Source organism: Cryptosporidium muris, genomic scaffold (assembly GCF_000006515.1).
Source record: "Cryptosporidium muris RN66 scf_1106632373461 genomic scaffold, whole genome shotgun sequence".
Classification (NCBI taxonomy): domain Eukaryota; phylum Apicomplexa; class Conoidasida; order Eucoccidiorida; family Cryptosporidiidae; genus Cryptosporidium; species Cryptosporidium muris.
The window spans coordinates 196,623-222,078 of record NW_002196576.1 but is presented as its reverse complement, the minus strand read 5'-3'; the positions used below and the strand labels follow the sequence as shown (position 1 = coordinate 222,078).

Genomic DNA, 25,456 nt, shown 5'->3' with positions numbered 1-25,456 from the left:
AATGACAAATACTCTATTTACAAAAGTATTGAATTTCAATGAAAAAGTCCAGAAGTGCATGCCACTTCCCCACTTTCTTATCTACAATATGGCGCTAGAAGTAGTTTGGGCTTTTTTTCTTTCTAAGAAGCTAATTAGGACTAGTATTATTATAATGTAGAAAATCACTTTTATCAGTATAGTTCTAATGGTATATATATACATATATAATGAAATACATGTTAATTGGCACTTTTGATCACAGAGGACAAAAAAATATGCATAAGTTATACTTTTCAACTACACCCTTGTTTTAGGAAGCTGTATAATAACAGTAAATTATTAGCTTTGAAACAATACCAATTAATATATGCCTAAAATAAGGACCGTTAGTAAATATAATATTGCAGAGGAAAAATAGTAACGATAGATAGCGCCATAATTATTTGTAAATAAAAGACTTATCTGCATTGTATTTACTTAGATGTAAGGAAGACGGCATTACAAATATAAGGAGAATTGATACATATATACTATGGTAGAGAGAAGTACTAAAGGTTTAGATGAGGATTTAGTACGAAGAACCATAAGACTAGTTAAACAACCAATATCTGATATTTTAAATTTAGAGTCTTCATATTACTTAGATAAAGTGACTAAAGTGGAAGAATCTATTTCAGCATGTAGTGGAAAAGGTATAGTTTTATGTTTTGATTATATAGTTATTCCTATAATTACAGTTATTCATTTAAATATCAAGAGATTGGAACCAGTATCTAGCATATCAGAAACTGAGAAAGTAAACAAGACTAGGGAAAATAAATATTCATTAGAGATTGTATGCACAGCTACTGAAAAACTTATAGATTGTCTAGAAATAATAATGTTGAAGATTCAAGATGAGTCTAGTAAAATTTCAAGTAATCGCTTAACTACTATTTTTTTTGATATACTAAACCCAATATTAGTGGTTTTACAGAAAAAGGAATTTGCTAAAAATGAAAGAGTAATAGCTGGATGTTTAAGAATTCTACATATAAATTTTTTATTATTTTGGAATGCATGGATACCAGATGAATCAAATAAAGTAACTCCTCAAATTGTAATTCCAATAATTGTTCATAATTTAGTTGCAATATCAGCCCCAAATTATAGGCTAAAGGATTCAACATATCTTAAATCTTCAACTAACAAGCATTTAAGATTATTAGCTCTTAATATACTATTTGATATTCCAAGATTAGTGAATAATAGTAAGATTTTATACGAAGTATTCCCTGGTACTGTTCAGGCATTTGGAATAGAAATATTAAAGGAAAAAATTAATTTTTACTCAGAAGAGATAATGAGTCAACTTATTTATTGTTTGAAACAATGGATTGAATGGACTTTAATTAGTATAAGATCAACAAATTTTACACCAATAAATGGAGATATGAGTAAATATATAGAAGATGAAAAGTGGCTTAAACAAGCTACAATTAATACAGGAATTATATTACGTTCAATTATACTTAGGAATACTTTGGATATTAATGTAAACTCCTCACAGAATATTTGTTGTAATTACGAACTAACACTTTATCCACCTAATGTACGTATTGCATTTATAAATTTAGCTAATTGCTGCTTAACAAGTGCATTCAATGCATTTAAAGAATATTCTGAGTCAACACTAAAGTTATGTATGAATTTCTTAATATCAGCTACTCTTGATAGAGATAGAGACACTAGAGATGCAGCAGATTCTTACTTTAAGGATCAACTGGAATTTTTTTCAAATACTACTCAATCAGTATATTTACAAAATTATCTTTCAACAGATTTATATACTGATCTACATAATTTCTTAAATTCCTACTATAGAGAATGTATACAACTAGGTAACTCTAAAGAAGCTTCTTTGGGAAATTTATCTTTGGAAATAACTAAAACACTAGGTATAATATCACTAAAAAATGAAAAACTTGGTATAGGTCCTACAACTATATTCTATGATGATAATTTACTTCTGATTATACAAAGACTTTTTATAATTTCTTATCAAGAATATACCCAAAATAACTCAACCAAAAAGTTGCTAATGGATAATAGAAAAGTTTTACTATCAACATTTTCGTCTACAATTGTACTAGATGAAAATTTTTTAATCGACTATGGTGAATTTGAGCTTCTAGGATTTTCTGATATGTTTTTGAGCGATAAGAATCTTAATAAAAATAAATTTGGAGAAATTAATTATCTAAATTTATCTAGGGATATTGACATAAGTGGAATCTTGGATACTATTTTAGCTTATTTTAGTATAATCAGCCCAGTTGGAGATACAACTAGGGACATTCAAGATTCAAAATCTCAAGCTACACTTTTATGGAATATTTCTACCCATTTGTTGCTTTATACGAGCAATGAAATAATAGAGATGGATTTCATTAATACTTTAATTGATAAACTATCAAAGAATTCGAAAATAGGGAATAAGTTAGAATCTACATGCATAATATTGGCATCTATCTACAAATTTTTGGATAATATACTAAATAAATTGGATTATTGCAACTCACTTAGTACTAATTATCATAAAGATGAGAAACAATTATCTATAATACTTTATACTTGGCTAGATGAAATTTTAGATATACTTAAGAATAATAATATTTCTATTAATTGTTCCAAAACAAGGGAACTTACCCAATTAAAAAAATCATTATGTTTATTAATAATTGGATGTGTAATACAACTTTCAAATAAGTTGGATACTTTTCGTAAAGATATTCGCAATATAGCGATTAAAGTCATTGTACCACTATTGCAAAACTATGGTAGCAAATATTATGTCGAGAGTCTATGTGCTTTAGATGCATTGAATAAATTAGCTACTGGATTGGATATATATAAAGAAAATACTTCAACTATTTGCATTATATTGGAAAGTTATTGTGATATTATAGTAGATTCACTTCATTTAATTTTAAAAGAAGAATTTAAAGAAGAAACTAGTCAATTATTCCTTGTTGTACTTTCACACTGTAGCGTAGATTTTGTTTTACAAATAGATGATATAATCTTGGAAATGTGCGAATCAACATTTACAAAGAATGTTTGGGTCTATCACTGTTTTGCATTGATTTCTCAAGTTCTTTCAATGAAGATACACAATGATAGAAAAATTTCCTTTGAATTATGGACTAATAGTTGTGAGCATAAATTTCGAGTTTTTTTTGATGATATTAACAATTCACTAGCTCATGAAAGTAAATATCTCCAAAAATCCCTTACTTCTGTAAATTATGATATAGTAATATCATTATTAAGTAGTCAATTCGATAATCAACTTAGTAATCAAACAAAACCTAATTTAATTTCTTCTGATATATCAGATGATATATTAAATACTTTCAAAACCTCCAATTTACTGTATTTGCAAAGTAAACTCGAAAATATATATATAACCAGAGGTGACAATCATAAATACATATCTCCACCATCCAAAGAAGAAAATCCAATAAGTAATAACTACTATGGATTTTTAAATGAAGACCAAAATAATAAATATGAGGCTTATAGAAATATAGCTCAGATGATTCTTTTACAAATACGCTACGATGCAACAAATACAAATTTTGATAAACATTATATTAACCGAAGGCAATATTATTCATTGTATACTATACTACATTCCCTGATTATTCTTTCATCAAATACTAAAAGCTTGCTCCCTTGTATACATGAGGTATGGTCATACATCATAGCACCTTGGATATCTTTAGCATCATCTGGTTTCTATACTTCAAAAGAATATAATGAAACATTATCAATCAAACTTCGTGAATTATTATTAGTTAATGCAATTATCAAACGTTTAATTTTATTTGGTGGTAGTTTTGTTACTAAAAGAGTAGAAGAACATCTCCTTATTCATATTTTGAATTTCATTAAAAATATTCTTCATAATAGAGGCAAAACATATTTTTTGGATGATAAGGATGCTATTCAAAACATTCCACTATATAAGCTGGGTATTTCTACTATGGAATTGTTGCAAATTATTACTTTTAATTATCATCACTCAAATATACCTCTTACAGTATCTTTTAATATACTTTACACACTTTTATCTGTGGCTCTAGATTCTTTATCTATTTATCTGTCTGATAACTGGAAAATTGTAGGTTTTAGAATACTGATCAACCTATATAGGTTAAATCCAAGTTTTGTAATGACAATCGTTAAAGTTAGAATAAAGGATCAAGAAAACCACTTAAATTTGCAAAATATTTTTTTAAATTTCTTTACTGACCCAAAGAATCCACTTTTGCAAAGATATTACCAGTACTTTTTTCTTCATAATAATGCTAGATTACCGTCAACATTACATGAGAGTATAAATATGAAGCATATTTCTTCAGTTTTGCAGAGCTAAAATAGAAACAATACATGCATAAGTGCATATAAACGAGCCCACGCGCTTATTTTTACCGCTTATTTTAAAGAAAGTAAATATTATTTACTCTTAATATTATGCATGCCTAATACAATATGAAAGGGAATTCCAGACACTCCAAAGATATAGTTGGATTATTTGACGATGAGGAATGTGATTATATTTTTGGGAGTGATAATGACAATGACAATGAATATTACACTGGGAACTTTGATTCAGAGGAGCCTCATAAATTAAGTGATTCAAAAGATGACTTAATTAAAGAAGTTTTAGGGGACATAAAAAGTGAAAATAATTTGAGTATAAATAGATGTAAAAGGCCAAAGATTGAAAGATTATTTTTCTGTCCAGAAAGTGATCAAGACATACTATTTTCTTTATTTTCAAGTACCTTTTTAAACTTTAAATATTACCCGCAAATTTACGATGAATATCATGAACTGAATAGTCTACAGCACTTACTTAAGATATTTGAACAATGGAGTTTCTCTGTATATCCTTTCAACTTATGTTTGGATGACTTTGCCAAACTAGTAGAAAAAGCTTCTCTAAGTGGTGATATGCAGGATTATAGATTAGAGCTTATATATAAGTACAAGCAGAGTAAGAATCTTCCATACAATAACCAAGAGCAGTCAGAAGTAGAGACAAAATTAGATGGATTAAATATAGAAACAAGTAGTAAACAATTTAAGAACCAAGAATTAGATTTTGATAATGAACATGAGTATTCTAGCTTGCTTATTCAAGATAAAAATAATAGTATAGATGGAACAAATTTTAACTATTTAAAAAATAATGAGAAACATAATGTATCTAGCTTATCTTTGTCACAATTAGAACTTAAACGTAATGCTACCTTACTGCGTAGACAACAACTACTTGCCCAGAGAAAAATTGATGAAGATGTGAAGCAAGCAAGCTAAAACCAATAAACATGGAGGAACTTGGAAATAAATGGAAGGTGACATTGTTTCGTTATTAAGAGATATTCTAAGGAAGTTTATTAGCATGAAGTACTACAGATACAAACTATTTTGGCGAGAACATAGTAAATTGGATTCAGTAGATAATGAAGTTTATTATCTATAAATCTGATCTATTATTATATATATCATCACACTTTTTTAAGTTATGTTTATAACCCAGTTAAACTAGTTATATTTCATAGCTTGCATTTATTATGAGCTTTTAGTTTAAGCAGACTCAATGCAAATTTCTACACTTTAACTTCCCAATTAGTAAATTAGAATTTTAATATTTCAGTCGTTATACTCTTTCATTAAATTGTAAATATATGTGACCAGATATCAGCTTTTTTATTATATATATATATAGTATATATACTATGTAAATTTGTAATTTACATAGATAATCTTATGAATACTTACTAGATGCAGTATTGATAAGATTTTAAGTGGGTACCTGGCGCTGAAAGTGGCAAGGCTAGACGTGAAGCGTACCCACTAATAACAAAACTTATTTAACAAGGAAGCCTTAAATACGGAGAGATCGGACAGACTGTTTATGATAAAATAACTGGTATATTCTGCATGTTCTCGTACTGAAAATGTCGACTGCTTTGGAGTTGAACAATCCATTCAGTAATAAGGAACTGAAAAAAATATACAGTATAGAATTTGGAGTACTATCTCCTGATTTGATCCGTCGCTATTCAGTTTTGGAGGTAACTATATCAGATTTATATGAGAATGGGAAACCTAAATCTGGGGGTCTAAATGATCCTTTGATGGGAACTATTGATTATCACGTTTTGTGTGAGACATGCCATATGGATATAAAAACGTGCCCAGGTCACTTTGCTCACATAGAACTGGGCAAACCAATGTTTCATATTGGCTTTGTAAGTGTAGTATTGAAGATTCTGCGCTGTGTATGTTTTGCGTGTTCCAAATTATTTATAGATCCTATGGATCCTAAATTCAAGGTTATACAGAAGACACGAAATCCTCACTTGCGACTCCAGAGGCTTGTAGAAATTAGTAAAACATATTCAAGATGTGTCATATCTAGTGATGGTTCTGGATGTGGATTTGTTCAACCACAGATATCCAAGGATGGATATAATTTGTACATTAGACAACACGAAGAAAGTCGCAATATGGATGATGAATCTACTGACTCTCGCAGAATGCTCAGCGCCGAAGAAGTCTTAAATATATTTAAGAGGATAACAGATGAAGATATGAAGTTACTTGGGTTTGATCCAAAACGTTGTAATCCATGCTGGTTTGTTACTACTATACTACCTATTCCTCCACCAGCAGTACGACCCTACGTGCAGTTTGGAAGTGATAGAAGTGAAGATGACTTGACTCTCAAATTACAGCAAATCGTGAAGCTTAATGAGAATTTGAAAAGACAAATTAGGCTAGGATCTCCAGATCATATTTTAAATGAAATGATTGCAGTATTACAATACCATCTGGTAACTCTCGTAAACAACGATCTACCAGGTTTACCTCAATCTAGGACACGAAGTAATAGACCTATAAAATCTCTTAGAGCTAGGCTAAAAGGAAAAGATGGTAGAATTAGAGGTAATCTGATGGGTAAAAGGGTGGATTTTTCTGCTAGAACTGTTATTACTGGAGATCCAAACTTATCTGTGGATCAGGTAGGAGTCCCATATTCAATAGCTATGACATTGACATATCCCGAAATTGTAACTCCTTACAACATTGAAGAGCTGAAGGAATTAGTTGAAAGAGGGCCATATGAATGGCCAGGAGCAACAAGTATTGTTCAAGATGATGGGACAAAAATAGACTTACGATTCTGCAACAGAAGCAATAATAATGCAAATTGTGTTTTACAATATGGTTGGAAAGTTGAACGTCATATGAAAAATGATGACTTGGTTTTATTTAATAGACAACCAAGTTTACATAAGATGAGTATTATGGGGCATAGGGTGAAGATCTTGCCATATTCAACCTTTAGATTAAATCTTTCAGTTACATCACCTTATAATGCAGATTTCGATGGTGATGAGATGAACTTGCATTTAGCTCAATCCTATGAGACGCGTTCTGAAATTAAGCATCTAATGATGGTTCCCAAACAAATTGTTTCTCCTCAAGGAAATCGACCAGTCATCGGTATAGTTCAGGATTCTTTATTGGGACTTTTTCTATTAACTAGAAAGTCTACATTTTTAACAAAAGATAGATTTTTGCAGTTATTGCTCTGTATTCCATACTGGAATGGTATTATTCCTCCACCTGCAATTTTAAGGCCTCAACCACTATGGACTGGTAAGCAAATCATCACCGTACTCTTAACTTTTACTACAGACTTAGGAGAACCAATAGAACTAAATTTAATGAGGGATGGTAGTATTGTTAATATTAGATCATCAAATACTTCTGGAAACAAGAGCGAGAACAAAGATGAAGCCAAAGAAACCATTATAAATAATCCTTGGATTTCGGAATATGATAATCAGGTTCTCATCCAACAAGGAGAACATATCTGCGGTATTATAACTAAGAAGATTGCTGGATCTTCCTCTGGATCACTAATTCATATTTTGTGGAATGAGATAGGGCCTGAAAAGACGGGACTTTTCTTAACTTATACTCAAATGGTTGTAAATACTTGGCTTCTAGAACATGGTTTCACTGTTGGATGTCAAGATATCCAACCCTTAAACTTTACTTTAGAGAAGATTATGACATCCCTGGAAAATTCCAAACTCCATGTACAGCAGATAATTAGAAGGGCTCAAAAAGGTCAGTTAGACTGTCAACCTGGTAAAAGTTTGGTTGAATCTTTTGAAGCTCAGGTCAATCAAGAACTTAACAGTGCTCGTGAAATGTCAGGAATAATTGCAACTGAGAATTTGGATCCATCTAAAAATAATATGATTGCCATGGTACAATGTGGAAGTAAAGGTTCTACTATTAATATATCTCAGATTATGGCCTGTGTGGGTCAGCAAAATGTAGAGGGCAAACGAATTCCTTTTGGTTTTAGGGACAGGAGTTTACCTCATTTCCTCAAATATGACTATGGCCCAGAAAGTAGAGGATTTGTATCTAACTCTTATTTATCTGGTTTGACACCTCAGGAAGTATTCTTTCATGCTATGGGAGGTAGAGAGGGTATTATTGATACAGCTTGTAAGACATCTGAGACTGGTTATATTCAGAGGAGACTTATTAAAGCTATGGAAGATTGTATGGTTCAGTATGATCGTACAGTTCGAAATTGCTGTGGTGATATCATTCAATTTTTATATGGAGAAGATGGTATGGCAGGAGAATTTATTGAGGACCAGGTAATAGAGCTATTACAAATGGACCCTTCTGTATTTCAACATAAGTACAGGCACAATATGGAACACCCCCGTTGGGGCTCTAACTGGCAAGGAGTGTCTTCAAATACAATAAAGAATTTACAGTTTGATCTTGAGTCTCAGAATATACTTAACACAGAATATAAGCAACTCGTTTTAGATAGAGAACTACTAGGACAAGATATTTTTCCAGATGGTGAAACCAGGCAACATCTACCAATAAATATTGGAAGAATTATACAAATGGCTCAACAAAAATTTCCAAGGTATAATGTTGATGATGATTCTGGCAGATTTGAATGGGGACCTGTAACTATAATTAAGCAAGTAGAAGGATTATTGGATAAGTTACTCTTATGGAAGAATATGTCTACAAAAGACAACTTGGATAATCCTAAGTTACCTCCAACATTTGATAACATTATAGCTGAAGTTCAAAAGAATGCTACTACTCTTTTAGGAATTCATATTAGAAGTGCTTTAGCTAGTAAGAAGATTTTAGAAATTGATAGACTGGGTCCTACTGCTTTTGAATGGGTTATAGGTGAAATTCAACATCAATTTTATCGAAGTTTAGCACATTCCGGAGAAATGGTTGGAACAATAGCAGCTCAATCTATTGGAGAACCTGCAACACAGATGACTCTTAATACTTTTCACTTTGCTGGTGTAGGCTCGAAAAATGTAACATTGGGTGTCCCGAGACTAAGAGAGCTTATAAATGTTGCTAAAAATGTACGTACTCCTACTCTAACTATTTATCTTGAAAATAGTATTGCTAATGATCAAGAACATGCTAAGGATGTATTAACACTTTTGGAGCACACTACTTTGGAAAATATTACAACTATGGCCCATATTCTTTATGATCCTAAATTTGATGAAACTATTGTAGAGGCAGATAAACAATGGGTTAGTGATTACTATGAATTTCCAGATGATGTTGATATAAAAAGCCGATTAGGTACTTGGCTACTCAGGATACAGTTAAATAGCAAACTTGTAACTGATAAAAAACTTTCTATGAAGGAAATAGGAGATAAGATTTTAATGGAATTTAGTAATGATGAATTAGACTGTATATGGACAGATGACAATTCAGATGAATTGGTTTTACGCTTAAGAATTAAAAATCTTGAACCTACTAATTCTGGAACTCAAGATACTGTTATGAACTCTGAATTCCAAATAGATGACGGACATTATCAACCTCCTACTCCTCCCGTGGTAGAGGAGCATAAGTTCCTTGAAAAACTGATGACAGAATGCCTTTCACAAATAACATTGCGTGGGATATCTAATATTAAGAAAGTATATATGAAAGAAGAGCAAGTAACTAGATATGATATACTAAGTCAAAAGATAGTTAGAGATAACCAGTGGGTTCTTGATACTGATGGATGCAATTTAGAAGCTGTATTATGTCATGAGGCAATAGATAGCACTAGAACTATATCTAATGATATTACTGAGGTATTCAGTGTTTTGGGAATTGAGGCTGTTCGTAGAGCCTTGCTTAAAGAGTTGAGGACTGTCATCTCTTTTGATGGAAGTTACGTAAACTATCGTCATCTAGCTCTACTATGCGACAATATGACGCAGAAAGGTCACCTAATGAGTATTACAAGACATGGGATGAATAGAGTTGACAGGGGTCCTTTACAAAAGTGCAGTTTTGAGGAGACTGTAGAAATACTCATGGATGCTGCTATGTTTGGCGAGACAGATTACTTAAATGGAGTAAGTGAGAATGTAATGGTTGGGCAACTTTCACCTTATGGTACAGCCTGTTTCGATTTATTGGTAGACTCTGATAAACTTAGAGACACTGCTACACATTTAGATATTCATGGGAATTCCCAAAAGAGTGGTTTTATTTCAGATATATCTCAGGCTTCAACTGGAGTATTTTCTACTAACAAGGGATATAATAGTGGGACATTTGATTCACCAATGTCACCTCTTTCACCAATGTCACCTCTCTATTCAACACATGAACCCATGTCACCTATGATATCTGGGCAGTTTTCTCCAGTTCAAATGACCCCAAGGTCTCCAATGAGTCCTGTATCACCTAGTGGAATTCTTAGTCCCATGCCTTATTCACCTGCAAGTCCCACTTCTCCACTAATTGATTATACACCGACATCTCCAATATATGCAGTAAGAAGCCCAGCTTATGGACATGAAACTGAAGAGAGAACAAAAAAACGATACAAAGCAAATATAGCAACAAGTGCCTACTCACCTACTTCACCCGTATACTCTGGTGATAAAGATGGCGATAGCTCGAGTCCTTTCATGTCACCTACTTCTCCAGGAGTGGAGCCTTTATCTCCTAATTATTCACCAACATCTCCTAATTATTCACCAACATCTCCTAATTATTCACCAACATCTCCTAATTACTCACCAACATCTCCTCATTACTCACCAACATCTCCTCATTATTCTCCAACATCTCCTCATTATTCTCCAACATCTCCTCATTATTCGCCAACATCCCCCAATTATTCCCCAACATCTCCCCATTATTCGCCAACATCCCCCAATTATTCCCCAACATCTCCTCATTATTCGCCAACATCCCCCAATTATTCCCCAACATCTCCTCATTATTCACCAACATCCCCCAATTATTCTCCTTCTTCCCCCCATTATTCACCAACCTCACCAAGTTACAATCCAGCATCTCCTAATTATTCACCTTCATCTCCTCATTATAATCCAGCATCTCCAAACTATTCTCCATCTTCTCCTCAGTATAATCCTGCACTCCCAAACTACTCTCCATCTTCTCCTCAGTATAATCCTACATCTCCAAATTATTCCCCTTCTTCACCTAACTATGTTTTGTCAAATGGAAATATTGATTCACCCCAATACTCACCATCTTCACCTCATTATGATCAATCAGTTGCTGCATATCATCCGACTTCACCATCATATACCAGCACAAATATGGCTGCTGAAGAAGCTGAATATTCACCAACATCTCCCTTAGGAGGAACTACTAAGTCTCCAACTGATTAATTAGAATGAAATAGAATCTATTGAAAGTTTACTAATTAATAACTAAATCTACAGTATCTGAGACTTACTTGGCAAAGAAGTACTTTGAACCCTAAATTATATAATACCGGTATAACTACTTTTGAAATAAAATATGGATCTATCCTTAAAAGTAGGTATAAGAACAGTAATAAAGAGATTTATTATTTAATATAATAAAATTAGATATGTATTTTGTATATTTATAGAATGAAAATTATAGATAGAATACATGAGAATATAAACTTGAGATTATAAAACTTGCACTTTAATGTTACTTATTATGTAGAGACAAATCTTGAAACTACTGACTAAATATACACTTATTAGCAATTATTACTTTTAATTTATTGCATTGTAAATTTACTGGGATTTTACTTCAGTACTCATCTTGTTGGGTATTATTTAGCCATATTTAAAATCAGATTTCTATATAACCCAAAATTTTATATACTAACTCTCACATGAAATTAATAAAGTGATATTTAAATTCTATTTTATTTTATACAGAAAGTTAATAAACCTACCTAATTTATTTATTATATCTGCTATATTGTATTTTTGCAATTTATATTAGGAAATAAGAATTTTACTTTCACGTACAATCTGCCGTGTTATCCAACGTTTTTGTTCATCTGTAATCACTTGCTTATCAACTGCCAAATCTAAGGCGTTTCTTATAGGAAGAGTTATTGCTTTTTCGGAATGTTCAGGGCATAAAACAGGTGTGAGTCCTGAATATTCAACTACCAAACGACACTTCTCAATAATTCTTGGTTCTCCATCAACTTGGAAAGGAACGGGTCTAGGAATCTCAACAACTATCTGTTTTCCTTGACATAGTTTTATAGGCTCTGCAAGACCAACTTGCAGTTGAGTTAAGTGTAGTATTGATCTAACTCCACAAACCTCAATAAGCCCATCATCAATTTTCTGATGTTTAAAGCTACTTTTCTGATCAGTACTATTGTCTTGAGAGCTACTGCTAACTGATAAAGGAAATGGATAACTATTGTATTCAAGTGATTTAGATATTCTAGATGTATTTATATTACTATTACCTTTAAATATAGAACCAAACCATCTTTTAAAAGTATCCACTGTTGCATACCGTTCATTTGGAAAAGGTTCAGGATCACTGCTTGAAGAAAAGTTGTTATCTTGCATTGGATCATCATCTAAGTCATCTAGATCTACAAAGTTACTTAATTTTTCAATAGATAAAGATAATGAACGATCATAAATGGTATTATTAAGCTTATTTCCAATAGATGTAACAGTTCTCCTAAGAGGTTTCCTAATTTTTGCTTCTTGATAATCTTTAAGTATTCCATATTCTTTTGGCAGTTTCCATAATTTTATACCCCCTGCAAAGCTGGGAATATTGCATATAATAAGGCCCTCTAATTTAAAGTCTTTTGGAGAACTGCCATATACTAATTGTTCATTATTATTTGACATATTATTTTCATTAATAATTAAAGGAACTTTGTAACCTAAAAACTTGGAAAAAGTATTCTTTATCAACTTGAATGTACAAGATGGTTCCAAAAATAAAAAAATAATTTTCATTATTGTCCATTTTTCTGGGGAAAAACCAAAATATTTTAATTTTGATAAATTTTGAGTATTAAGACATATAGGAGAAAGGGATTTGGAAGAATTGAATTGAGAAAGATCGTTAGAGTTTGTATAAGTAGAGTTTATCTCATCAGCAATACATACAGGATTTCCATCACACCATATTTTAATTCCATTTAATTGAATATTTTTATCTGCCAAAAAGTCTCTCAATCCAACCTCACCGTAAACTAGTTGATTTCCAAGTCTACTCCTAAAATGTTGAGGATATTTCTCCCTTAAATTGTGGAATTTCAAAGCAATTCTAGCTGCAATTCCTATATCCAAATAATTAAAAAAAGTAGAAGAGTACAAAAGCCTTGAATTTGTCATATCTAGCATATTTTTTTCAATTTTATTTGGGTCTGTTTTATATTCTGTACATTTAAAAGGATCAACTTCATTATCACTTTTTACAATATCCCATGCTGAACAAGTCCATACATCCAAATTTTTAACAGTTGCTATACAAATTTTCTTCAGTACTTGTAAAATATTTCCATCAAAACTTACTCCCCAACCTAAAATACGGCTCAAGTCGTTTCCAGTTCCCAATGGAAGAATTGCAACAGGAGGTAACATATCCACCTCACTACCATAAATTACACGACAACGGTCTAATATCCATCGAACTGTCCCATCTCCACCACAAACCAAAATTAAAAGTCTATTAAGTTGAGCTAAAGGCTTAAACATATTTAGTGCCTCATCAGGTCCTTTAGATTGTAGTAAATCTACTATCTGCAAAGGATTTAAATATAAGTATAAATCCCGAATAAGCTGTATTCCAACATGACCTCCAGATTTGGTATTTACAAAGACTAACAATGGTTTGCCTATCGGTCTATGAAAAAATCTATCATTAAGAACCATTTTTCTTTCATATATATTGAATTGAGGAAATATTTGAATTAAATCTGATATCCTTCTACGCTGAGTGTGTTTAGATAAATTCTTATCCGAAGTATAATCCTTAATTTTAACTTTTAAACCCTTGACTTCATCTCTTGGACTAGGTACACAAGTTTTTGAAGTATTTCTATTTCTAATATCTAACTTTGACCTTGGACTACTTGACTGGCTGTGGATCTTTGGAAATCTTCTCATTTCAATATGAAATGAATTAGGAGCTAGTATTATTGATTTTAGTCTCCCAAGATCGCATACATTTTCATCAATACCACATAATATTATACAGTCATCGTGAAATGTTCTATTACACCAAATACATCTTTTACCAAATAATCCAAAAGGAGAAAAACAAACAGTTCTACATACCGAGCATAATGCCCCTGATTGTAAATTCCCTGGAATTAAAGTATGCAATAGATCTAAAGATTCTTTATCATCTTCTATAAGATTTGAATTATTACCACTTAAATTATCTTCTTCTTCAGCTGTTAAGTCATCATCATTGTTAGATGTTAAATTATCTATAGTTAAGTATTTTTTATCTAATGTACTTGTCTCCTTACAAAAACTAGAATCTGAAGCCATTAAACAGTGAGTATGAGATATTCTTTTGCAAATACAACATTCCCATCCTCTATATCTTTCCATCCATAGAAACTGCCTTCTAATCATTCCACAGCAGTATGTACAATACCTTGGATGACTAGAAGTTTCATATAATATCCAGTGATGCTTTAGTTTAATATGTCTGAGAATACTATATTCATGGTTACTTTGTATATAAAAAAGTCCAAAAATTATTCCAAAACAAACAATAAACAATACACAAGATAAGAGGAACCAGTGTTTGGCTGTAAGTAGTATTACATGAGATCTCACACTTAGCATTGCAATCTTCGTCACATTGAATAATTCTCGAATAGGTACAATAAAGTCCAAGATATGCATAAATAAAGGAAGTTCATAGTTATCTCCTACATAACTAGTCATTTTTAATTATTAAAAACTATTATGGAGATCCCAAAAGTTACATTTTTCTCTAGCCTGCACAAAACCCTTAGGTTTTTTTGCGCCATTTATTATTACCAAATCCATAATATAATCTGTTATTTTATCATATAAATTACTATTTTATAATATTCTAGTGATAAACACGAAGTAGTTATTTCACAAATATCTTTCTATAATATTACTTTATTATAATTAGAACTCTGTAAAGAGCGTTTTTTTTAGGAACTCCTTAATAGAAATATAACTACAGTTAATATATAGAATTTATAAATTAAATCAAATGAATCCAACATATCTTTTTATCTTATGACTTTATTTAAAACCATACCTTAAGTCTTAACTTTTAAAATATCAATATAAAAATTTGAACCTTAAAAGTAATAATGTATTATTTGCAATATTTATAAGAGTTAATTAAGAAGTTCCGGATTTATAAGATTATTTGAGTAGAAATTAAGGGCTATTTAAAATAATACCTATCATTTCTTAATAAATAAAATTTTTTCAAAAGAATTATGCTGACTAAATATAGATGTTTAAACTTTTTTAATTACAATCTTATTGTTTATTTAAAATCAAATAGCTAATAACTATTATCTATATACCAATAAGTTTCTATTATTTACAAAGAATTTATATTTTGATCATAAATTTCAAAGAAAATTATATACAATATATATGACTTTATCAAAACTTTTAGAATAATACCCTAGGATTCATAATATGAAGTATATTAATATTAAAATCATTAATTGATTATGTTACAGAAGTTTGACTAATAATATAGTATTGGTATTTTCTATAAATGTAAGATATATTAAAGTACCGAATAGTATTATATATCTTGAGTTTAAGCCATCTAATTTATAACAACATATATCTTAAAATATACCTAAATATATTCAATAAGAATAGTTAATGATGAGGTCGTTCAATATATTTTGAAAGAACTATTAAACACTTCAAAGTATAAGATTTACATTTTAGTTTCACGATGCCACGGATTTACCCGCCCTTTGTATTTGGTCCTCTCTTGACAATTAATCTAAAACTGGATTACTCTCTTTTAAAAGCTTGAGAAACCTAAAAAAACAACTCTACTGAGTACTATCTAGCTATAATGGACAATTCATCCGAATATATCCGCTTATTTTCTGGGGATATATTTGGGACTATTAAGGAAGTAATCTTTGACAAGTCTGAAATAGATTTAAAAACCAAAACAAGTGTTAATACAAAGTCTACAGAAGTAAATAACTCTTTGAATAATCGTATTACATATATAGCATGGCGTGAAAAGGAGTCCGATGGACTATCCTTACTAAGTGGAAACTGTATAGAAAGAATAATATTGGATAATGATTCCAGTACTATATTGAACGAATTAATTATCGGACGCAAGAATGGTATTGTTGAGTTACTTCATATATCACTACTGGATAATAAATTATCCTTTAGAACTAAATTTATATTTCCATCGAGCATTATTTTGATTCAAGATGTAACAAAGCAATATATAAAATATAGTGATAATAAAGATGAATTATTTTTATTAGTAATTGATTCAAAGTGTCATCTATGTATTTTCAAGTGGAATTGTGCAGTTAAACATATGTATAATGAAGATAATGAATTTATAAAGGTTGACACTTGGTTTTTTGAAGAAAGGGGAAGTACTCCTGATTGGCTAGTACATTCTACAATTTTACCTGGCTCAAATATTTTAGCTGCTACATATAATAGTGTAAACAATTCTGTTGCTTTCGGAGGTTATGAAAATAATTTAAAAATTTATTCATTAAAATTAATGAAGATTACTTGGAAATGTAGAAATGTCAGTTCAAATGCTCTTAAACACAGAATCCCAGTTTATATTAGATGCCTTGCATTTGTTCAGTTAGATCCTCAATTATTATTATGTGGTACAGGTACAGGTGATATTAGATTATACAGTCCTACAGCTCAACGAAAGCCAATATTTAGTAAGCAAATTTGGGAAGATAAGTCACCAGTAACTTCAATAGCTATTGCCAAGCAATGGAGTTTATTTAAAGATATAAATAATACCTTTGGATGCGTAGCAATTGTTGGGAATAATATTGGTTCAGTAAGTATTATTAAATTAAGTGCAAAGGAATCTGATAAGTCCCCCATCGACTTTTATGTTACTCCAACAAAAAGGCCTTCAGCTTTAGCTAATATATCATTCAAACAACATAAAAGGCAGTGTATACAAAAGGGTGAAGAGAATAAAATCAAAGCAATAGTTCCAAAATACTCAAGAGAGAATAGTATTATTATTGAATATTCTGTAATGGGGAGCCTCAAGGGAATAATGGGGGGTATATCCTGTATAAGCTGTTTGAGGCTCAAATATTGTAAGAGTGACTCTACAAAGGTTTTGGTTGCAATTACAGGTCCTGGTAGATTTATTTATATATATGATTTGACAAAAAGGAGAATGATAAAGAAGATTCATACACATCAGAAAATGTGTTTTATTTTATGGGATCCTAGTATTAAAAAGGAAGAAAAGTGATATTTGGATTAAATCCTATAAGAAATATATAAGACTTAAATTAAAAATAATTGAACAAAAATTCCGCAATAAAATTAAGTTTATTTAAGACTAAGGTTATTTTATATTTAAACTATATTGATATTTTTTTGTAAATATTTATCTTTTTTATTTAATATATCTTGAGCTTGTTTATTAATGTGACTATACATCCCTGATAATTTTTCATGAGATACCAGAACTTTCTTGATAAGTTTTGGTGAGAATAAATATTCAAAATAAGAGATATATTGCCCATTTAAGAACCCACAATAATAAGTATTGAGTAGAAGAAGAATGTATTCAGATACTTTATTAATAATTTGTGTCGAATCTGAATCCAAATATTGGGTATCCATAAGATAAAGTCTAAACCATTTATAATTAGAATAATTATCACTTGAATTACTTAGAAATTCTAAGTAGTTCTTGTCAAAATGCATTAGATTAAACTCTGTTAAATTAAAATTATCTGGTTTGAGATTTAAATAATTACTTAGTATGATATATACACAAGATAAAGCATTTTGACAAGCATTTGTAATACCAATATCTGATGAAATCAGTTTAATTGCACAATTTACACACTTCATAGCAACAAATTGTGAAGAAATAAACTGAATGAGACTTCTTCTGTAATTCATTATAACTTTTAGCATTAAACCAACAGCTATTAGGTCAACATATCTTACTGATTCATAATCTATACTAAAATTATTTAACAGACTTTGTCCAATCTCTAGTAAGTTTTCATTATCAGGACTTTCAAATGTTAGTATAGGAATTAAAATATAATCGAGAAATGCAGTTCCAGAAAATAAGTAAGTACTCCCATTAAGAATGATCAATATGCCTTTAATAATATCGTTAACTTGAGGGTTCCAAACTGCGTTATTTTTATATTTTAAAACCTCTTCCGTGCGAATATAAGTAAGTGTTGACTGCAAATATGCTCTATTTGAGGATAATAATCCCAATTCAAAATGAGACTTGAGTGTATTTAAATAATTCAAGAATAATATTTCATCTTGATCCAATAACAAAGATCTTCCAAAGGACGTCCACAGGAGTATAAATTCTGAAAAGTAAAGTAAGTCATTATCAATACATATCTTTAGTATTTTAAAAACAAATCCTGAAAATATGACATGAATTATAGACTTATTCTCTTCATTAGTATATCCCTGACACAAACCACTGATATTCGACACATTCCATTCATCATAGTGATGAACCCATAATAAAGGTGTAAAAGCTCTGAATTTATCATCTTCATCTTCATTATCTACAGAAAATAGTATCTTCAAAAGTTCCAGTCCACTGAATAATTTGAGAATATTTCCAAAAGTAAGTTTAGTAAAACTTATATTCCTATTCTCTTCATAAGATTCCGTCCAATCTCTAATCATATTCTCAATAATATCATCCTTAATACTCTCTAATTCTAACTGTAGTAAAGATTCCGATACTACCATACTGAAATGACACATTTGTGAACAACACCAGAAAATACAATGAGGTAAAATCTCAGAATTGATCAGATTATTGGTTTTAAGGACATCAATTAGGATGTATGGTAGTGAGGATTTCAGTTTAAAATTAGAAAAGATCTGAATAATGTCTATACAAGCTTTAATAAAGTCTAAGACTATATTCTCTTGATATCTCTCCCCTTTTTCAATAAAAATTTTACATGTCATACTCAAATACTTCCATATATACATAGAATCTTTATTGGAAAGTGAAGCAGTAACACACTTAAAACCTTCAACTATTAATTGTGAATATTTAAAGCCTAAATTTAAAACAATATTCTCAATAAGCGAACTAGATACTGATTCTTCCAAAAATTGTTCAAAGCAATAGCTTTTTAATATTTCAAAAGAGTTACCATTTAGAGATATATATCCAACTGTATTGTCTTTCTGGTCTAATTTATATATTTCAGATAAAGCCAAAAAGGCTCTAAGCTCTATAAGTAATCTAGATAGATTATTTGAATTAACAAGTGAGTTAGAATATAGCTCATCTTCCATATCCAAAATTAGTAATACAACATCAATTTGATGATTTTTCAAATGAGAAAGTGCACACAAAAACTTGAGGGTCTTGATATAATCAAATGTAAGTTCCTTCAGTAGGTCAAGTAATATAGTAGAAGCAGATATTCCTGGTCCAAAGCGTAAATTTGAAAAGCATGTAGTTGGAAATCTATTTTCAACTTCAAAGGCTTTAATCAGTATGTTATAACTAATATCACATAAAGTAATTCTCAATCTCAATCTTTCTGAAGTATCAATGCTATATATTAGTTTCTTAAAGGTCCAAAAATTATCCCAATTGCACCAAATTAGAATTTCTTCTAAAAAATAGTCTATATCGGTAGTTGGTATCTTTAGTCTTCCATATTCGTTAGTATTTGTATCAGTATCCTTAAGATTTCGGTGGTCAATGGTGGTCAGATCAAACTTTGGCCACATTCTGTAAAGATATAAGAGAAGTCTAAATACTTCAATACTATCATAACGATAGGGTAAAGAATATTTCAATTTATTATTGAAGCTATTCAATTTAATTTTTAAATCTGTTAAATTAGATATTATTAGTATTAACATTCTGAGATATAAAAATTCGAAAGAATTTCCCTTATTCAAATTGTAGTACCTTTCACAGAGTAAGTTCAAACACTCAAAAGGAAATTCCTCAAAAATCTTCAAGTGCAATATATTCAAGCTTAACTGAACATCTTGAATTTTCGCCAAGTTTGCACTCTTATATGTTGATATAGATTCTAACAGCATGTAAATGTGCAACATCACAACAGCAGGACTATTTTGATCTTCATTTTGACTTTCCTTAAAACTGTCTAGAGCTTGTCCAAGTGTAAAAAGGCTCTTCGGCTCAACAGCTTTAATCCAATAAATCCATCGTTCCTGCCATTCAGCAGAACTTTCACTTATTGTATATATCGGGTGCTGTTCTTCTAACTTTAATAAAATTTCTAGATGTTTATTATATTTGGCCTTTTCTTTATTAGATATTATATTATATAAATTATTGTAAATTTGAAAAAAAAGTACCAATTTATTTACTGTTATTAAAGTTGCATCATTTGGTTTACAGATAAGTGTCATAAAATCCTGAATACCTCTCACTATTTCTAACTTCCTGTAAGAATTTATCTTTAAATCTCTTAACATTAATATTGAGATAGTTCCATTAAATACTAACAAATCAACTGAAATTCCTAGAATACTATCTTTATCATATAGTTCAACTATTTGCGATATTTTCTCTAAATAACTAGTGTTTGAGTCATACAGTGCAAATTTTTCTTTCAAAAATCGTATGCAGTTGTTAGACAACAAGTAGTTTTCACCAAAATCATCTTTTAAAGTGTTTATGTTCTCATTTTCTTGCAATGCCTTGATAGCAGAACTTATATACTGAAGCTCAGTGCAGTATAAATTACTATTTCTCATTTCTATTTCTGGATTTATCCATTCAACTGGTGTTGTAGGTATTTCTTTAAGTGATAGATTAATTTCTTCTTGGTCAAGAAATAGCCTTGCTTCTTTGTGTAGTAAAGGTAAGAGTATTTTTGGAGGTGAGAGTGCAAGGAAATATGTTCTCAGTAAATCCGCAAGTTTACACTGAGTCAATGAGCTATATTCATGATCAGTACATTTTTCTGAGTGGTCCATAATTACATTCAAAGCTATTTCAAATAAGTAAGAGTCCAAATTTTCGTGCAGCTTATTTTTAAGACTGTATTCCATTAAAATGGAGATTATAATGACCATAGCATGATTAATTAATCCATAGTGTATTAGAGTAGTTATTCTAAACCTATTTATAAGAAATCTGCAGCACAAGTTATTTGTGTTAGTAATATCCAAGCTTTTAATTATTTCTAAAATATTGGAAATCAAAGAATTATTCAAAGATAGTAAACATAAATTTGGATTTGCAAGAAACAAGTCAGAAATCACCTTCATAGGTTCATTTTCACTTATAATATCCAAAGGATTATTATAGTTAAATTTATATATATCTATATCATTAAAAGAGACTTCTAGAACTTCATTTATACCAGGTATTTTGCTTAGACGTTCATCTACAAATTCAGTCTTAATCAAAGTTGCTTCATAACTCAATAAAATCTCTATATGAGTGAATAATTTTATTGAGTATTTAACTTTTTTCAAAAAATTTTTAGTAACCATTAAACTTTTTTTTCTGTAGTTTATACTGTTTGGATATTTGTATTCCAGAAGTTTTTCAATGAAATCTTGTACATTTAAAATAGTAGAATTATGCAGCTTGCTATTTGAAGTAAAAATGGACTTTATGAAGCAAGATAAAGAATTGGTAAAATCTGTAATACTCAAAGAACTTGAGCTATCTATTCCTTGAAATAAGCAAAGAACGACCTCTTCTAAAATATTATCAGAGCAACGCTCCAATTTATTACTTGTTATATATATCTCTACAAATAAAATTAGTATGTTTATCTCACTGCCTAGAGGTTTATTTGGTAACTTTGCTAATATATTTGTATTTTTATATATAAGAAGGATTTTGCGAATTATACCAGGCTCTAACCTCTCTTTTTGCTTGTTGATAGAATATAGAAGACGGAGTATAAAGCATTCTAGTATATTAGAGTTTACTATTGATTTTAGGATATCAGAAAAAGTGAATTTCGGTAGTGGTGGTAATTCCCTCATTAAATCTACAATAAGTAACTCTTTCTCAATCATATCAACTGAATTATATACTTCTAGAAGCCATTCTTTGTATATTGTTGTGTAAATTTTGTCTTTAGTTTTTATAGCAGGACGTTTGCAACATGGGCAATAAATCATTAAGTAATCTAATTCATTATTATCCGAGTTTTTTATAATATCTGACTTATCTTTTTGTACTATCAGTGGTTCACTAAAGTAGTTAAGCATAATATCCCTAGTAGGGATACATTCATAAAGCTCATCCACGAATTCTTGCAATGATAGTGCATCTAAATCATATAAAGGAGATGATATGCTGTGTATTGACCATAAAATAAGTTGCAAGACTTGAATAGGGCAAAGAATTATACGATCCTTAATACTTATTGTAGTCTTACTCTGACATACTAAATAAGATACTAAAAAGATACAAGAACTTGTTTTCTTTTTAAGAGGTAAATATTTACATATATAGTCAATCAAAACACGCTCAAATGGCATTATTATATTTCCCACTATACTTTCTTTTAGTGAATTATAATTAATTTCGACGTCAAAATTTATGTATTTATCAGCCATTATACTTGTTTCTATAAATTCATAGCGTCCATGTAAACCAGTCTTAATAATGAAAGGTTCACAATATGAAATATTGCTACTTTTAGCCAATTTTAAACCTAATCCATTTCTATTCTTTCTCGTATTCTTTATATTTGCCAATTGAATTGATTGAATGTGGCTATATGTTCCATGATAAAGAGATATTAATTCAGATAACTTAGAGTTATAAGTAGATTCATCTATCTGGTCAATTACAAAATTTATTCTTGATACAGGGTCATACATTATAAACTTGGTCCAAATTGAAAGTATAGACTCTGAGCTATAAACTTTTACATTATCCAGGAAAATACAAAATTGTTCAAGAATACAGTAAAATGAGTACAGATAAAGTATAAATTCATTGTTTAGAATATTCAAATTATTTGAAATGAGTAAATCACCATTTATCGTTGCCATCTCATCATAGGTAATAATCACTCTATTAATTACTTTTATAATAAATGGAATTGCTAACCCTTTGATATCTAAGGTTCTTTCTACAATATCTAAACAACGATTAATTGACCATTCACAAATAAGTTCGATTTCAACTTCAAGTGGCTTATATGATACGTTATCACCTTCATCCCTATTGTTACAAGATAGAATTTCACTTTTAGAACATCCAGGTATAGTTTCAATAAGCTTATTATCAACTATTGGAATTGGTAAAAGAAAATCATAATATTTAACATGAAAAGATTCAGGTATAGAATTTAATATAATGCTCCAATATTTTTTAATTATATCATTATTACTTAGAAGGTTTTCTAAATACTGTATATTGCATCCTGCAGCTGCGCAAGCAGCCTCACTAAGTAGTTCCATATATATTACAAAAGTATACAATATTTATTTCATTTCAGTATATCTATTAAATACTAAATTTTTGTTCAGTAATTTATTAACATCCCTTAACGGGGGATATCAAACCATTAGGCTCCAAACCCACTGCAGTACAGTATTTACCGTTGCTTATATTATAATATTACTGTAATTCAGTACAAACATATCATTAAAGTTGGTATATATGTAATCAGCTATTAGTTCTTCAATATTAAAAGTTTATAACTATACATCTCATCAGAAATAAGGATTACCTGACCAATTTATCATTTCTATAATATCATGTTGTTTAAGTACATTTTAAATATTTAATATATACATGATGACACTATTTCTATAATATATATTCTACTTAATATATACATACTAAATACTTTTCTATTATTCTAATTTAGTTATTGTTAATATTAATCTAATAGTATATCATATTCCAAGTTTAATTTAATTATAACCATACTATTGTAGCAACTAGGTGCAAATAATGAAATCGGCGCTGTGTCTCGCAAGTTATAGACAGTCGAATCTCGAGTCTCTTTGTACTAGGAATTATTCTGTAAATGAGTAATATAAGTAACAATGATGAAAAAGTGGAAGATATCATAGCTGAATCTCATCTAAATATTGAAGATATTACAGATAAATATTTAGTGGATAATTGCAAGAATAATAGGATAAGTATAGACATAAAGCTAGCCGACTCTATAATATCACGAAATATGAGGTCTATTGCAATTTTAATCATTAAGAATTGTAGTTTAATATCTGGTGAAGCTTTCTGGTCCTTAATATTCTGGAATAATGGAGACTTATTAGCATTGTCACTTCAAAAGTCAACACATTTATCAACAATAGTATTAACTAGTTCTTTGAAGGATATGATTTCAGAAAGTGGCTCTGTAACAATTTATTCTATTATAAATATACTGAGACAAATGAATGAGTGGCTTGAACTACATATATATCTCCCGAAATCTTTAATAAGATCCAATTCATCGGAGATACCTCCATTGAAAAATATATTGATACTGTACTCGATTACAGTAGAATCTATATATCCATTCTTTCCTTCCATGCTGTCCATAAAAACTGACTATGGAGGAAAGCTACAGGTTGAATTATCCAGAGGTTTTGAATTGATAAGTAGAGGAGCTGAAGTGACAAAGGAAAATAAGAGAATATGGTCTAGATTTAAAATTGTTGAAGATTCTCGAGATAAATTTCTTAATGAAGTATTAGGTAGTATTGCAAATAAAACTAGCCAGATACCCGTTATTCAACATATGAAATTATCTCTAGAGAGTATTTGAATATTTGAGATTTCATTTTAGGCTTTATAGATTTTTTCTAACACTTTGTTTAGATAATCTTATATAACTGAAATG

The 25,456-nt window shown here is 30.0% G+C and overlaps 7 protein-coding genes across 7 annotated transcripts, besides 8 other annotated features; 5 read left to right on the top strand and 2 right to left on the bottom strand.

The window, feature by feature from the left end:
• Positions 1–514: 514 nt before the first annotated feature.
• Positions 515–4,402, top strand: CMU_000820 (uncharacterized protein; the record flags this gene model as incomplete). The annotated part of the gene is made up of 1 exon (XM_002141525.1): positions 515–4,402. The coding sequence occupies one exon, from the start codon at positions 515–517 to the stop codon at positions 4,400–4,402; it is 3,888 nt and encodes a 1,295-aa protein (XP_002141561.1).
• Positions 1,014–1,034: a sequence feature (AT_rich).
• A 116-nt stretch (positions 4,403–4,518) lies between the features above and the next one.
• On the top strand, positions 4,519–5,349 carry CMU_000810 (uncharacterized protein; the record flags this gene model as incomplete). Its single annotated transcript, XM_002141524.1, has 1 exon — positions 4,519–5,349. The coding sequence occupies one exon, from the start codon at positions 4,519–4,521 to the stop codon at positions 5,347–5,349; it is 831 nt and encodes a 276-aa protein (XP_002141560.1).
• Positions 5,350–5,738: 389 nt separating this feature from the next.
• Positions 5,739–5,769: a sequence feature (AT_rich).
• A 224-nt stretch (positions 5,770–5,993) lies between these two features.
• CMU_000800 (DNA-directed RNA polymerase II subunit RPB1, putative) lies at positions 5,994–11,777 on the top strand (the record flags this gene model as incomplete). The annotated part of the gene is made up of 1 exon (XM_002141523.1): positions 5,994–11,777. One exon carries the CDS (start codon positions 5,994–5,996, stop codon positions 11,775–11,777), a length of 5,784 nt encoding a protein of 1,927 aa, XP_002141559.1.
• Positions 11,778–11,954: 177 nt separating this feature from the next.
• Positions 11,955–12,003: a sequence feature (AT_rich).
• Positions 12,004–12,368: 365 nt separating this feature from the next.
• CMU_000790 (diacylglycerol kinase catalytic domain-containing family protein) lies at positions 12,369–15,317 on the bottom strand (the record flags this gene model as incomplete). Its single annotated transcript, XM_002141522.1, has 1 exon — positions 12,369–15,317. One exon carries the CDS (start codon positions 15,315–15,317, stop codon positions 12,369–12,371), a length of 2,949 nt encoding a protein of 982 aa, XP_002141558.1.
• A 116-nt stretch (positions 15,318–15,433) lies between these two features.
• Positions 15,434–15,468: a sequence feature (AT_rich).
• Positions 15,469–16,458: 990 nt separating this feature from the next.
• On the top strand, positions 16,459–17,877 carry CMU_000780 (uncharacterized protein; the record flags this gene model as incomplete). The annotated part of the gene is made up of 1 exon (XM_002141521.1): positions 16,459–17,877. The coding sequence occupies one exon, from the start codon at positions 16,459–16,461 to the stop codon at positions 17,875–17,877; it is 1,419 nt and encodes a 472-aa protein (XP_002141557.1).
• Positions 17,114–17,147: a sequence feature (AT_rich).
• Positions 17,878–17,973: 96 nt separating the features above from the next.
• Positions 17,974–18,037: a sequence feature (AT_rich).
• On the bottom strand, positions 17,985–24,056 carry CMU_000770 (uncharacterized protein; the record flags this gene model as incomplete). Its single annotated transcript, XM_002141520.1, has 1 exon — positions 17,985–24,056. The coding sequence occupies one exon, from the start codon at positions 24,054–24,056 to the stop codon at positions 17,985–17,987; it is 6,072 nt and encodes a 2,023-aa protein (XP_002141556.1).
• Positions 20,925–20,971: a sequence feature (AT_rich).
• Positions 24,057–24,371: 315 nt separating the features above from the next.
• Positions 24,372–24,392: a sequence feature (AT_rich).
• A 239-nt stretch (positions 24,393–24,631) lies between these two features.
• CMU_000760 (uncharacterized protein) lies at positions 24,632–25,381 on the top strand (the record flags this gene model as incomplete). Its single annotated transcript, XM_002141519.1, has 1 exon — positions 24,632–25,381. The coding sequence occupies one exon, from the start codon at positions 24,632–24,634 to the stop codon at positions 25,379–25,381; it is 750 nt and encodes a 249-aa protein (XP_002141555.1).
• Between the last annotated feature and the right edge of the window lie 75 nt (positions 25,382–25,456).